Below are 16,454 nucleotides of genomic sequence, written 5' to 3'. Positions count from 1 at the left end.
GTAATTATTTAATCAACCCCTGGAGTATTTTAAAGAACAAACAAAAAAAGTCAAATAAATACACACTGGAAGCTTAAGGATTAACAAACTCATTCCATTTAATACTACTGCACATCCTATCACGTGATCAGCATATTAGAAATTTACCTCTCTGTCTGTTAAACTGGCGACCACGGACACCTTGTCTCAATGTTGTCTGAAGTCTTACTCGTCTGAAAGGCTTCGGCTGACTACTGCTAGTATCTGAGAAAAGCATTAATATACAAGAAAGCAAGTTAATAAATAAGAAAGCAGTTAAAATGACAAAAACTAATTACTAAGTGAATGCATGGATAGAATGCAGAGGTGCCCATTGCTTTCTATATTTAAATAGTTTGTTTTTTAACAAGGGACATTTAACAAACAAAAAGGTAAAAAGTTAAAAAAATTTAAAAAAAAATTGTTTTTGACTTTTTGATTCATTTCACCCAACTCTTATGATTTAATAATATTTACTTGGCTCCTATCCATGTATCAGACACTGAGAAAAAGGCTGGGGAATACAATGCGAAAACAAACTACCAATATCCTTCAGGAAACAACAGTCCATTGCAATATACCACCAGTCATATCTGACTCCTCCCTTTTCCAGACATCCCCAAATCCAAGCATTAGCAAATCCTGTAAGCTCTAATTTTAATCTATATCCTGAATCTGACTCCTCACAATTCTTGATTCCACTGTCCTGTCTAAAACATCATCGTCTTTACCTTCAATTACTGCAATATTCTCCAAACTTTCTCTTTGTTGCTGCCCATTACTCACTTTCAGTCTCTTCTCTACACAGCAGCCAAACTGATACTAAGTTCAGTCAGATCATGTCACGACACTGTCTGAAGCCCTCCAAAAGCCTGCTATATCCACGAAAGCCGGAGAAATGACAATGGGCTACAAGATCTATCCTCCCCCATCCCATTACCTCCTGCTATTCTCTCTGTCCAGATTATGTTTCAGCCACACAGGCCTCTTTGCTGACCCCTGAACATACCACACTGTTGCCTTGTGGACTCTGCATCTACTCTTTTTCTCATCCTGGAACACCTTCCCCTGAAGAGCTGCACAGCTTTGCTCCCTTACCTTCAGGTTTTTCCTTAAATATCACTTTCTTTAGTAACACTTCTGTAAAACTGCCTTGCACTTGGCAGACACTTAAATATTTGCTGACCACATGGATGACTGCTCAGATGGGGAGGATTAGTTAACACCCTCATTTCATATTATATTGTAAAAGGGAACAAGAACCGTATTTTCTCATGCAAGCTCTGGTAAGATATAACTTGTGCCCTCCCGTGGAGGAAAGACAGTTCTCATGGGACATCAGAATATGACTGGGGGCATAGAACTTCAATTATTATATTATTCATAATGCTATCATATTGATAATAATTATGACAGCTACAATTTGAGCCTGTGTGCAAAGCACTGAGTTATATAATTTACATATATTATTTCTAATCCTGATTGCAAGATGAATTATGAATGTCCATATTTCACAATGAAGTGAGCAGAGATTTAAAGTTACTAGCTGTTAAAAGACAGATACAGAATCTGAATCTGGGCATATTAGGTAACGGGTTAATGTGTCATAGAAAAGCAGCAGAAAGGGAGAAGAGGTCTTGAGACAGCCAAGTGCCGTGACTGAAAAAAGTAGTAACTGAGCAGGTCTTCCATAAAACCTGAACATTCCAGGACAGAGTTTGAAGATTACTGCTATAAACAATTTAAAATGAAATAATTAAGAGTGGGTGACTGAAGATATATTTCTTTAATAATAAAAGAAATTCCCTAGCTAAAAACTCTGAGATGAATAAGCTATCTCAGTGTACCATTTAAGAGTGGAGTCTCCAGTCAAACTTCTTGAGTTTGCATCCCGGCTTGGCCATTACTGTGTGACTTTGAAGGAAATTATTCAACCTTTTTGTGACTCAGTTCCCATTTCTATGAAATGAAGATATGTGCTTACCATGCTGGGTGGTATGAGAATTAAATGAATAAATACAGGTAAAGGGCTTAGAATACTGTCTGATACAAAGTAAGTGCTCAATAAATATTAATTATTTTTTAAAAGGAACTGCAGAAATAATTTTTATTGTAAGAAAGATCCATAGCCCTTTCCAAAGTTAACTTCAAAAATGTGAAAAACCAAACTATAAAACTATTTACATTAGTAAATTTCAATTTCTTTTTAAGCAACAGACCTCCCAACCCTCAACTCTACATACCAAATCTCATGTAGAACTTATCAGTTAGAAGAAATAAAAAAGGAATTGCTGTGGTTTAAATACAGGCAAGAGGCCTGGAGACTACTCTTTAGCGTCTCTCCCAATAATCCATCCCTCCAGCCCCTATGGCACCTTTGACACAACCAATTTCTTTTAATACAAATTAAAAGTTCTTTTTAATAAAGTAAAAATTTCCTTTCAAATGAAGCATTTTAAAAGTCAAGGAAAAAAGAATTATCAATTGTTACTAACAGAACAGTGTCTTTTGCAAACAAGATTGATGTGTAAAAGCTGTGTTGTAGTCTGGAGCAGGGACTTACCTACAGAAGAACTGGAAGGGGGGTCCTGGCTGGTGGAAGGAAGATCTGACTCATCAGAGGCCTGAACAGGCTCTTCTTCCTGCTGGCTATCAATTTCGAGGCCTGCTTCTGAACTAATACTAAGAAAGGAAAACAAAAATTCATTAGAAAATACAAAACTGATTCTAGCATGTATCCTAAATTGTTTCCAAACTTTTCTTTGATATAGTCTATCATTTAAATAACCCAGAGGTCCCCTCCAACTCTAAATTTCAGACTCTAACAATAGTAACCATATATTTAAAAGGCAAGGGAAAAGAGAGCTCAAGTTCCTTTTTCCTCACTTCTTTTCTCACTAGGACATATTCCAATTTTATTTTTTCCTCTTTTTTGCTGTTTTTTTTTTTCTTTTTAACAAAAGATGTTCACATTCTTGATGTTCACAGTAGATAACAATATCTGGGTTTTGATAAGTTGCGAAACAACTTTCAACAAAACTAGATACTAAAATAATCCACAACAGTTCCAACTATTAATAATATACCACTGTTTCACCATGGGCTCTAGCCCAGATGAGGCTAGGGTAGGTGAATTCCTGGCTCAAAGCTATAAGTTCATCTCTCTCTCCCATTCGAGAAAGCACATCAAAAAACAAGTGAGGAAGATTAAGAGTATAAGAATAACTTATATGTGCTCCCGTTTTTATCATCTGCAAACCTGAGTACATATAACCATGTACCTGAAAGATCAAGGCTGTATATTGTCACCCTACTTATTTAACTTATACGCAGATTACATCATGCGAAATGCCAGGCTGGATGAAGCACAAGCTGGAATCAAGATGGCCAGGAGAAATATCAATAACCTCAGATATGCTGATGACACCACCCTTATGGCTGCAAATGAAGAACTAAAGAGCCTCTTGGTGAAAGTGAAAGAGGACAGTGAAAAAGTTGCCTTAAAACTCAACATTCAAGAAAGGAAGATCATGGCATCCGGTCCCATCACTTTACGGCAAATAGATGGGGAAACAAGGGAAACAGTGACAGACTATTTTCTTGGGCTCCAAACTCACTGCAGATGGTGACTGCAGCCATAAAATTTAAAGACGCTTGCTCCTTGGAAGAAAAGCTATGATCAACCTATACAGCATATTAAAAAGCAGAGACATTACTTTGCCAACAAAGGTCTGTCTAGTCAAGGCAATGGTTTTTTCAGTAGTCGTGTATGGATGTGAGAGTTGGAAAGCTGAGCACTGAAGAATAGGTACTTTTGAACTGTGGTGTTGGAAAAGACTTTTCAGAGTACCCTGGACAGTAAGGAGATCAAACCAGTCAATCCTAAAGGAAATCAGTCCTGAATATTCATTGGAAGGACTGATGCTGAAACAAAATCCAATACTTTGGCCACCTGATGCAAAGAACGATTCACTGGAAAAGACCCTGATGCTAGGAAGACTGAAGGCAGGAGGTGAAGAGGACCACAAAAGATAAGATGGTTGGATGGCATCACTGACTCAATGGACATGAATTTGAGCAAGCTCTGGGAATTGGTGACGGACAGGGAAGCCTGGTGTGCTGTAGTTCATGGAGTCACAAAGAATTGGACATGACTGAGCAACTGAACTGAACTGAACCTGAAAGATACCTCTTATGACTCTGCTACAGTTGAAAACTAGAGAAGTACAGTCTAAGCCAGTTATTTTAACATGTTCAGAGTCTGAGCTTTCTCATTTGTAAAATGGGGACAAAACTTTGTGATAGATACTGTGTGGATTAAAAACGACACATATAAAGTGACTTGCATACATGGTATGGAATTAAAGGCAGCTAGTATTTTCAGCAGGGTGTGTAACTTTCTCAAATTAAGCAGCACTGAGTGAGAGGTGTATCAATAGACTTCATTTTTTCTTATATATCTACTAGAGTTGCGCTGTTAATTACACTAACAAAATGTTGCTAAATAAAACAATACTTGAGCACTACCTAGGAATCTGGGTTCTACTTCTAGCTATGCTTCTGACTACGAAGCAGTCTAACATTTTTATTTTATAAAGAATCAGGTTCCGCTTTGAAAGTTAAACTTCTCCAAAGCACTGTCCAGTGAGTTCTTTCTATTAAATTGTTCCACCTCCTTTGGTTTAAAAAAAAATTCAGATGATTTGTTGTGAAATACTTCTTTCTAAACTTTGTTTATAACTGATGTGTTAAGTCAGGTCTGAAGATTTCTAATTTTTAAGAAGTCAGTGTTTCAGACCAAGTTCTAAATGCACATAAATAAAAAATAGGTGAGGTTTGCTTGAGAGCCCACTGCTAAATGGAAAAGTGAGTCATTTCCTAACTTTCACAGAAAGACTTCTTTCTTGGGGAAAAGTTCAAGCAGCTACATTAGTGGAGGAGGACCAGTGATTTTAGAGAATACTTTGTCTGAGAATGCATCATATGCAATTTTCAAGAATATAACCATTTAAAAAGTTATCTCTCTTCTGTAATAATAATGTCTAAGTCTTAAAATATAATATTTTGTGCAAAAATTGGCTTTCCAAAATATATGGCTTGGATTATTTTTGTAAAAGGATGCCACTGAAAATATAGCTCAAGAGACTGTTTCTGGCTTAAGGAAAGAACAAAAAAATGTAAAAGTCTGACAAGTATAAGCATGCAAAAATTACAAGGTAAACATTTACCCTTCAGATTCTGCCTCCACAAATACTTCATCTCCATCATCACCTGCTGCTGTTTCGTTTGTTGTGGATAAAGTACCAGTGGACGTTGTCACCATTGGCACAGACTGAGAAGCGTGCTCTGAGGCATCGGAGGCGGTGCTCTCAGTAAATACGGTCACTTGAAAATGAAAAGACCAGAAGAGCAATGAAAACTTCAGCTTTGTGGTCTCCTTAAATTCTTAATCACAGGTTTCCATTTCACCAATAAAACATAATCTACTGATCTGCCTTTGATACCTACCTGGGGCTGCTACTTGCAGAGGAGTAGTAGGAACACTTCGGCCACCCGACTCCTCTTCATGAGCTAGGAAAAGGGGTGTTTCATACATTCCCAAACCTAAAGACAATTTTGAACATTAATGATTGAAAGGACAAAATACTGTCCACATCCTAGATATCAAAAAGAAAGAAAACTAATCAGTGGAGACACATAACTCTGTTGAAGCCCACAATCAGCCCATTAAGCAAAGGTCAATCCCCCAAATATGTAAATACATTTAAATGTATGTGTATCCTTAAAGCTAACACTGATTTGTTGTTGTTTAGCTGCTCAGTTGTGTTTGACTCTTTGCAACGCTATGGACTGTAGCCCACCAGACTCCTGTGCATGGGATTTCCCAGACAAGAATACTGGAGTGGGTTGCCATCTCCTTCTCCAGGGGATCTTCCCAACCCTAGGATCAAACCTGTGTCTCCTTTATTGACAGAAGGATTCTTTACCAATGAGTCACCATGGAGACAACATTAATTTAAGTACCCTGAAAAAGACCAGCTGAAGTGCTCTCATAGTTTCATAAAAGCTAACTTTATTGAGTAACCAACTATGAACTAGGTACTATGTTTGAATTTACTCTTCACCAAAACTGCAAGTTTATATTAGTCTTTTTTGCTAAAGAAATTGAATTTCAACGGTTAATTAATTTCCCCAAAGTTACTAGTAAAGTGGTAGCATTCCAATGTAAGCTTAGATCTGACTTCCAAGTCTTAGAAGTACTATAATAAAGCCACATTAAAACTTTGAATTTCTCTGAAGTCAACTCACAATTTCATATTGGTAGAGGGAAACAGTATTAGACCTAACATCCTAAACCACCCAGGGACTAAGATGAATTTCATGACTTACATAAGGGCTGCAGATTATTCTTCAGTTCTGGGCTTATTATTAGACCAGTATGCATTCCCTATTCATTTACAAAATACCGTAACAGCTTCCCAGAAATACAGTGTGTTCTATGAATGCCAACCAATGATTAAAAGGTAATTAATTCCAGAAACAGTGTAATTCATGTCCAAGTAACCAACTGCTATTACTTAATTTAGATATCATTTTATTCCACATATTTTTAACATTTTTAATTTTTAATGTTAATGGAAAATCTCTAACTAGTTTTATAAACTTAACTGGAATGATAAACATCAAACTAAAAAAATATGCTGCATTCCTTCCAACAACTTTAAAATGGATGGTAGTACCCATGTATATTCATGGGCACAACAAATATTCTTGATACTATACTAGGAGCCAAAAGAGATACAAATGTAAAAGTTAGTCATTATGCCCAAAGAACTGAAAATTTTGTTCAGAACACATATCTAAGGCCGTGTTTTAATAAGTATTAAATATATTATACCTTTTTCTATTAATTAGGATAAGAATTATTTATATATACATATTTTTTAAATTAATACTTGTTCACTTAAAAAAAAAATCATGTCAGAATGGTTTATTACCAAATACATGCAAATCCAAGAGAGCTAAGGTTTTATTTAGCTATTTACCTCCTTGAGAAGCAAGTTGGCCAAGATCAGAATGACTAGAACTTGTTTGTGGCATATCTTCAGGTGGCCCAAACCGGAATCTAGGAACACCAGCTACCTGTGGAGAACTAAATAGACAAAAACTAATTTAAGATGACCTTTAAAGTTACCTTGCTTAAACTGCAATGATGGAAAGAAAACAGGAAGAAGGAAGAATAAACAAAAACAAAGTAGGAAAACAGTTTGAAAATAAAACTGATAAAGAAATTCTCATATATGAAAATATTTTCAAAATGTCAGTTGTCAAGATCTTAGCAATAATATAAATCATGGGATTCATATTATGTGATTTATATAAACATGATTTATACAAAAAATAACTTCCAGCTCTCCTGACCTATGCCTCACATTTCTCAAATCTGCTAGAAATCGCTATGCAGATACATAAAAAGCAACATAAACTGAACATGAGATATAACAGAAAATGAGTAAAATCATGAAAAAAGTTTTGTCTCAGTTTACAATGTTGGTCTAGAAATGATTTAATTATTAGCTGGCTAGAAATTTGTTTTCTCCCTGCCCTAATAACACTACCATTAAGCTTTCTGCCCATAATCCAGGATATAAAATAGTATTATCTCACTCTTTGCCCACTCCTTACCCTAACCTTCCCTGGCTAGCCAGCTATTGATGTTGTGGTTTATGGATTATACTCTTGAATCTATTTCCTGTTTCCATCATTGTTTTAGTTAAGGACAACCTCTATCAGGTAAAATTTTACATCTGTCTCCTTCTATTAAAAGGAACCTAAATTCCGAGCAGTTTTTTAGATGAGTGTTTCTGATTGGCTGACTAGACTTCAGACAACTAGGAAGTGGCAGTTTTTATTTCAAACCAGACTGGAAAATCCCATGGACGGAGGAGCCTGGTGGGCTGCATTCCATGGGGTCGCTAAGAGTCAGACATGACTAAGCGACATACTGATGGCCAAGAGGCACATGAAAAGATGCTGCTGCTGCTGCTAAGTTGCTTTAGTCGTGTCCGACTCTGTGCGACCCCATAGAAACAGGCTCCTCTGTCCCTGGGATTCTCCAGGAAAGAACACTGGGGTGGGTTGCCATTTCCTTCTCCAATCATGAAAGTGAAAAGTGAAAGTGAAGTCGCTCTGTTGTGCCCGACTCTTAGCGACCCCATGGACTGCAGCCCACCAGGCTCCTCCATCCAGGGGATTTTCCAGGCGAAGAGTACTGAAGTGGGTTGCCACTGCCTTCTCCTACCTGAGGTGACTTGTGGTTAACTGAGCAACTTTAAAACTTGTTCTATGGCCATATATATTATCACATACCTTAGAAAATTAATCAGGTCCCATTTCTGAGCTCCCATTTCTGTAGAAACATTTTTTTTCTATTCTTCAAGTACATATCATGCAACAGATATTTCAGCCACAATTAAACATATACATTTCCACGTGAAAAGCCTTCTTATTGTTTAGAAGGAGTGGTACAGTACAAGAGTTAAAAATAGTTTCCAGAGCCAGACTGGTTTGAAATAAAAACTGCCACTTCCTAGTTGTCTGAAGTCTAGTCAATGTGTTAGCATCTCCATGTTTCCTTATCTGCCAATAAAATAACAGTATCTATTCTCATAGTTCAGTTCAGTCACTCAGTCGTGTCTGATTCTTTGCGACTCCACGAACTCTAGCACGCCAGGCTTCCCTGTCCACTACCAACTCCAGCAGCTTGCTCAAACTCATGTCCATTGAGTCTGTGATGCCATTCAACCATCTCATCCTCTGTTATCGCCTTCTCCTCCCGCCTTCAATCTTTCCTGGCATTAGGGTCTTTTCCAGTGAGTCAGTTCTTCACATCAAGTGGCCAAAGTATTGGACTACTGGTAGTATTGGACTATACTTCAATACCAAAGTATTCCAATGAACATTCAGGACTGATTTCCTTTAGGATTGACTGGCTTGATCCCCCTGTCCAATGGACTCTCAAGAATCTTTTCCAACACCACAGTTCAAAAGCATCAGTTTTTCAGTGCTCAGCTTTTTTTATGGTCCAACTCTTATATCCATACATGACTGCTGGAAAAACCACAGCCTTGACTAGACGGACCTTTGTTGGCAAAGTAAAGTCTCTGTTTTTTAATATGCTGTCTAGGCTGGTCATAGCTGTTCTTTCAAAAAGCAAGCATTTTTAAATTTCATGGCTGTAGTCACCATCTGCAGTGATTTCGGAGCCCCAAAATATATAACAATGTTTCCATTGTTTCCCCATCTATTTGCCATGAAGTGATGGGACTGGATGCCGTGATCTTAGTTTTCTGAATGTTGAGTTTTAAGTCAGCTTTCTCACTCTCTTCTTTATTTTCATCAAGAGAATCTTTAGTTCTTCACTTTCTGCCATAAGGGTGGCATCATCTGCATATCTGAGGTTATTGCTATTTCTCCCGGCAATCTTGATTCCAGCTTGTGCTTCATCCAGCCTGGCATTTTGCATGATGTACTCTGCATATAAATTAAATAAGCAGGGTGACAATATACAGCCTTGACGTACTCCTTTCCCAATTTGGAACCAGTCTGCTGCTTCTTGACCTGCATACAGATTTCTCAGGAGGCAGGTCAGGTGGTCTGGTATTCCCATCTCTTTCAGAATTTTCCATAGTTTGCTGTGATCCACACAGTCAAATGCTTTGGTGTAGTCAATAAAGCAGAAATAGATATTTTTCTGGAACTCTCTTTCTTTTTCTATGATCCAGTGGATGTTGGCAATTTGATCTCTGGTTCCTCTGTCTTTTCTAAATCCAGCTTGAACATCTGGAAGTTCTCAGTTCACATACTACTGAAGCCTGGCTTGGAGAGTTTTGAGCATTACTTTGCAAGCATGTGGAATGAGTGCAATTGTGCGGTAGTATGAGCATTCTTTGGCATTGCCTTTCTTTGGGACTGGAATGAAAACTGACCTTTTCCAGTCCTGTGGTGACTGCTGAGTTTTCCAAATTTGCTGGCATATTGAATGCACCACTTTCACAGCATATCTTTTAGGATTTGAAATAGCTCTACTGGAATTCCATCACCTCCACTAGCTTTGTTCGTAGTGATGCTTCCTAAGGCCCACTTGACTTCTCATCCAGGATGTCTGGCTCTAGGTGAGTGACCACAGAGGAATACACAGAACTATACAAAAAAAAAGATCTGAAAGACCCGATAACCACGATGGTGTGATCAGTCTCACAGTTATGAAGATTAAAATACTGATTCATGGGAATGCTCAGTAAGCTTCAGGTATTTTTTTTCAAGACTCAATTTAATGCTGTCCCCATTAAGTCCTCTGGTTCTTTTCCCCTATGTGTTGGTAAAAATCACTCCTTCATTTTTATAAACAAAGCTTCTTGCTCATTCCTCTATTCTAGAGTGTTAAGATTATCATTAGTTGTGCATAAGCTTAGCTTACACAACAGTATTATCCATTATGATGACTATAATTATTAACACTTTCACCAACATCTGATATAAAGCACTTACTATGTGCAGGTGATATTATATAAATATGGTAACATAAATTCATTTAATTCTCACAATTTATGAGGTAAAGAAATATTGTGTTATTCTCATTAATAAAATGAAGATACTCAGGTACAGAGAATACACGTAACTTGATATAGCAAGTAAGCAGTATAGCTAGGTTCCAAAGCCAGACATTCTAACTCTAAAGCCCATGCTCTTAACCACTGTATACTGCCTTTAAATTTTAAATTTCTGATGGAAGCAACTGTATTTCATTCTTCTCAATGTGATTTTCTCAAACACTACATCCTCAACCCTTCTACTCTCAAGTGCTTAGTACCCAGTATGAAAAGTGAAAGTGAAGTTGCTCAGTTGTGTCCAACTCTTTGCGACCCCATGGACTGTAGCCTACCAGGCTTCTCCCTCCATGGGATTCTCCAGGCAAGAGTATTGGAGTGGGTTGCCATTTCCTTCTCCAGGGGGATCTTCCTGACCCAGGGATTGAACCCATGTCTCCCGCATTCCAGGCAGACACTTTAACCCCTGAGCCACCTAAAACCCCCGTACCCAGTATAGAACTTAACAAATAATGTATCCATCATCAAATGTAATCAAGTTAAGAGGGAAAGAGTTTTATTAGTCACAAAGTGTGGTTCTATCTCATTAACTTACTGAATTGCTTCAGCAAATCCATCAGTACGATGTGGCACCACAAGAGTTGGGGTACTTGGAACTGTTCTATCTTCATCATCAAAAAAATGCTGCTGCTAAAAAAGACAGAAAACAAGTACTTAGCAGGCATGATAGGAGCATCTGTATGGACAAGACAAATAATCGCTGAACAAATAAATCACCTTTACATGAGAGGTAGGTACTTACCATGCCACCTATTCCTGGAGTCAACTGAAGCCCACGTCCTACAGACTGCCTTCGGGTCATCTGAATTCTCTGTGTCAAGAAAGGAATTTCATTTAAGGAATTAGGCAATGAAAGAAACACCAAACGCTAACAGATACAGCTTACCAGGCTGGTAATAAAATAACTAAAATGTTAGCAGATTAATGTAATCATTGGAACCTTTCTTAAACTGCTACTAATCTTGTACCAGTATTAAAGAAGTCTACTTTGTAAACAGTGACATGTTTTTAATTATACAGACTATAATATTAACCAACAAATATTTTATTAACCAGTAGATAATATTAATCACTATGTAAAACCAAACTCTGGTCCTTGTTATTTGTTGATAACTAAGTTAGTTTCTATCTCTTTAAGTGTTTGGATGTTGAACCTGAATTATCCTTTAAAGTTCAAACAGTGGTACTGAATACTTGTAAACTGTTTCCAAATTTAGACAATTAAAAATTGATGGAGATGGAGATTGCAGGATCCATAAATAATCCTCCACGACTTTATATTTTCAGAAAATGAGAAAATTTATCTTCACCAGTGGTACTTTGGTAAAATCTACCCTTGACAGTGTTTAGTATACTACAAAGACTCAAGCTACATGATTAATAGATCCTTTGTACTTTTCCAGCTGTTTCTTCAAGAGCTTCTGATAGAGATGTTCAACCCTACTACAAAGAGTGTCTCATGTAAAGGGTTATGCACACTATCATGAACTTGAACAGTGGGTATTAATATGTGTGATTCCAAAAAAAAAGAAGAAAAAAGATCTGTTAAGAACAGAAATGTATTTTAAAAATAATTCATGCACCTTGGAGAAAGAAACCTTCAAAACAAATGGGTCAGCTGCTGAAATATATTTTAATCAAAATCCAATAAAAATTTCTTTTTTAACCTGTAAAAACAGCAGACCCTTATTTTCTCTGCATATAATCATTTCAACTTATACAAGACTTTAGCAAGCCTTGCTTTTCCAAAGTCCCCGCCTGCCACGTTTCAGGGAAAATAATTCAGAGATTAGTTTCAGCTCAAAAATTTTATAAAAATGTACCAAAACATTAAAAAGTTCACTTAATTCCTGGGGAAAAACAAAGTAATAGCTAATGGGAAGAAAGGGAGAAAAACCCAACATTTTTCAAAGTAAAATGTTCAAAGTGACTAGTACTTTTAATACCTGAACTGGCGGTCCCAGCTCCTGAGGTGGAGCATGAATGGTCAGTCTTGGGGGAAGTGGGTGTGGTGGGCGTCTTGGTGACTGAGGTGCTCGGGGGGTCTGTCTTTCAGATGCCGATGATGGCTGCTGTTCTCTAGATATCTCCTGGGAAAAAGAGGACTCTGCAGTACCAGTATTTCCTTCGCCTATAGGAAAAGAGAATTTTATTCTGAACTATTAAGTTTACAATAAGGTAATCTGGACAATCGCTAGAACTATAATTCTTAACACTATGAATGTTCACCTAACTAATATTTTCATAAAAAAATAGCGAGGTGTGGCAGACCCAGAGATAACAGGTATGCAATTAACAGCTGTACAGCCTTAAGCAAGTTCCTTCTATTTCTTTGGTTGGTTCATGAAACAAAAATATAACCCGTAAGAAACATTTTTCTGAAGATTTCAAATAATGGACAGAAAGCACTTAGCTTAACACAAGATAAACATTTTAACACTTAGTACCTTTTAACACTTAACCTAGTTATATCACTTTGCTTCTGCTTTTCAGATTCTTCACTGGTAGTTAAAACCTGGTAAGCTTATTGTAAGAATTTCCCCAGTAAGTATTCAATGAGCATCTGTTATGCTTTGTATTAAGGAAAAAAGGTTATGAACACTCACGCTCACAAGACTTAGCTTTCAGTGATAATGTTAGGCAAAAACTTTCCCTCTATAACCCAATTATGTGACACAAAAAAGGTATTTCTTAAATCCATAAAACGCTTTAAAGATGTAAATTATTACAATTAATCTCCTTAGCTCCTTATCTCCCTTAAAAAGCAATACTATTTTTCATTATATAGTTCAATATTCATTCTCTTAAAAAATTTAAAAGTTGAAAAGACTGCTTGCCTTTCCTTTCCTTAATTCAAATGAGTATACAATTTACATTTTTATACACAGGCCTACACAAAAACTCAGATATTCTGTTTTCCCACTAGTCTACATATATAAGGTTTTTTATTATATTACTACTGATTTTGGCTCAGTATTATCTGTTAAAATCAGAATATCAAAACCAGATGATCACAGAGTCTTCAAAAAACATTTAAAAATGATTCTAAAAGAAAATTATTTTCTATGAATTCTATAATTCTTTACTGCCTACAACTTTTAGCTGATTGCCAGGACTCATCTTTTCAACAATTAACAAAAAGCATGCTCTATTGATGAAAAAGTCTCTTATTTACCAGAAAACTGGACAATATTTTAAAACTGATACCCACAAATCTTGAAACATTGCAGCTTGACTAGACTGACCTCTCCTGGTTGTGAATTGCTATTACTATTATGAGAAGTCCTTGATTTAATTTTACACTTATGAGCAGAAGCAACACATGGCATTTATAATACTTTATAGATTTAAAAAGTCTGAATCTCACTGTATTCCAATGAGGTAGAAAAAAATAATATAATGACTACATTTTAGATGTAAACACAATAGACTTTATGAGAATAATATGACAAAGCAAGAACAAGAGCCAATCTTTCCCTTGCCAGTTTACTAAGTTTTACTACCTATGTGATAATTAAGTGGAATCTTAGTTTAGAAAATGTTAGGTTAAAATATTAAATTAAGTAAAATGTTAAAAGTGTTCAATAACAAAAGAAAAACTAAACAAAATCTCACCACTGTTTTGAGAATCAGCTGCTCTCTGATTACCTTCACCTCCACCCATACTTTCTTCTGTTTCTGTACCTGGATCAGTCCCGTCACCACCCTGAAAACAAAATATGAATGCTAAATGCAAGTAAATCACGTGATTATCTTCAATAATTAACCAAACGACAGCTGCTGTTACTGCTGCTAAGTCGCTTCAGTCGTGTCCGACTCTGTACAACCCCAGAGATGGCAGCCCACCAGGCTCCCCCATCCCTGGGATTCTCCAGGCAAGAACACTGGAGTGGGTTGCCATTTCCTTCTCCAATGCATGAAAGTGAAAAGTGAAAGGGAAGTCGCTCAGTCGTGTCCGACTCTTAGTGACCCCATGGACTGCAGCCTACTGGGCTCCTCCATCCATGGGGTTTTCTAGGCAAAAGTACTGGAGTGGGGTGCCATTGCCTTCTCTGCAAACGACAGCAGAAACAAAAAATCCAAAGATATGAAAAGTTGTAGTGTTCTGACAATACAGGATTTTTATACTCTTGGAAAGTACCAAGCAAGTTCCTGAAGACAATGACGGTCCAAATTCTGGCCCGTTACCTCAGCATCATCAGCCTCATATCCGTCATTGCCGTCCGCACTGCCGGTACCTTCGTTACTATCTTCACCCTCGTCTCCCATCCCTGTGTCATCTTCATCATCATCATCATCGTCTTCATCTTCTTCATAATCCTTGTAAAAAATCCCAAGTATAAATAAAGATACAAGATATGGTATACATGTTCTACACTATCTTGATACCACGATTAGAAATTTAAGTGACACCACACTGATGAGGATACAGGAGCCGTCCTGAAAGTTATATGGAATTCAGACTTCAGTGGCTTCAAGAATCAAAACTGTGATGCTTACTGGAATTAATATTGTTAACAGTCAACTCCGAGTTCTAACTGTCCATATGAGATCAATTCAAAGATAAAAACTTCTAGGTGTCAAATGAATGTCAAGTGGTCCACTTTGATTCTAAATTTAAAATGTGGCATTGAATGAGAAAATGGTGAAATACTATAAGCTTTTAAATACTTAGTTTGATTAATAAAAGAATCAAAAAAGGAGAAGGTGTCAATACTAAACTAACACCCAAAACAAAATGCGAAGTTTTGCTTAAAAAATAATTATCTTCACACTTCAATTTCTTTTGAAAAGAACTATGAGGGTTCCACAAAATAAAAAACAATACTTTTATTTTCAGAAACCATAGTGCTTACAGTTAAATCTAGTCACTTATCAGTGAGATTTAAGATTAATTAATCTAACAAATCCTAAAGGACTTAGTAATCATTAAAACAAATGAGACTTTCCATCACTTGCTCCATGCAAATTTCACTACCAAATGTTAAGTTCAGAACTAATCAGGATAAAAGAAAAGCAAAACAATCTACTTAAAGTGACAGGGAATCAGAATTTCAGTTTAAAACAATAAATGATTTCAAATCAAATTCACCTCATGTTCCCCATCATTTTCATCCTCCTCCTCCTCTTCATCATCACTGTCAATTACAATGACATCATCTCCTTTGCCCTGACCATCTTGAGATGAAGCTGTTTGTTGATCTGACTGAAGAGGCCCAAGGTCTATTTGTAGAGATTGAGAGGTTTCTTCACTGTCTTCCATTGGCGTATAATCTCCCTGGGTGACTCCCTTTAAAAGTAAAAAAAATAAATGAATAAAGAATAGTCAATTATACTTAAAACTATCAGTGACATACTGTAGATATAAGTAAAGGCTAAAGAATACTAATGGGCTATGAGAATTTTATTTTAAAAAATGTTGTTTTCAAAAGCAGAATTAATTCAAAATAAATGTTTTGCGTCTCTTTACTATCTTATTATAGAAAAATTATTCTAAATCCCACTTGGTAATACTTCAATAAAAAAGATAGACCACACACACACACAGACAGACAGACACGTGTATATGTCAAAGGTACCAGGGTGGTACTGTAGATGAATGTTGTCCATCAGAAATATAATGTGAGCCACAATACATTTCACATGTATAATTTAAAAAATTTTAGCAGTCACATAAAAAAACAAGTGAAATCAATTTTTAATAACAATCTTAATATAGCCAAAAATCATTTCAGTGTGGAATCAATATAAGAATTATTCATCTTA

General features: G+C 36.5%; 1 protein-coding gene across 1 annotated transcript in view; it reads right to left on the bottom strand.

The window, feature by feature from the left end:
- The window catches only part of TPR (translocated promoter region, nuclear basket protein), a 63,724-nt gene that overhangs the window by 705 nt on the left and 46,565 nt on the right, over positions 1–16,454 (bottom strand). The window contains exons 41-51 of the mRNA XM_005893108.3: positions 15,781–15,978; positions 14,877–15,008; positions 14,304–14,394; positions 12,635–12,819; positions 11,431–11,499; positions 11,224–11,318; positions 7,065–7,171; positions 5,527–5,622; positions 5,247–5,403; positions 2,582–2,700; positions 148–243 (exon numbers count right to left, since the gene is read on the bottom strand). Coding sequence (XP_005893170.1) covers positions 148–243; positions 2,582–2,700; positions 5,247–5,403; positions 5,527–5,622; positions 7,065–7,171; positions 11,224–11,318; positions 11,431–11,499; positions 12,635–12,819; positions 14,304–14,394; positions 14,877–15,008; positions 15,781–15,978 — 1,345 coding nt within the window. The remainder of the gene's footprint in view (positions 1–147; positions 244–2,581; positions 2,701–5,246; positions 5,404–5,526; positions 5,623–7,064; positions 7,172–11,223; positions 11,319–11,430; positions 11,500–12,634; positions 12,820–14,303; positions 14,395–14,876; positions 15,009–15,780; positions 15,979–16,454) is intronic.

This window comes from Bos mutus, chromosome 16 (genome assembly GCF_027580195.1).
Source record: "Bos mutus isolate GX-2022 chromosome 16, NWIPB_WYAK_1.1, whole genome shotgun sequence".
In the NCBI taxonomy this organism is placed as follows: Eukaryota; Metazoa; Chordata; class Mammalia; order Artiodactyla; family Bovidae; genus Bos; species Bos mutus.
The sequence above is the reverse complement of the archived record's forward strand: the minus strand, read 5'-3'. Positions and strand labels throughout refer to the sequence as shown.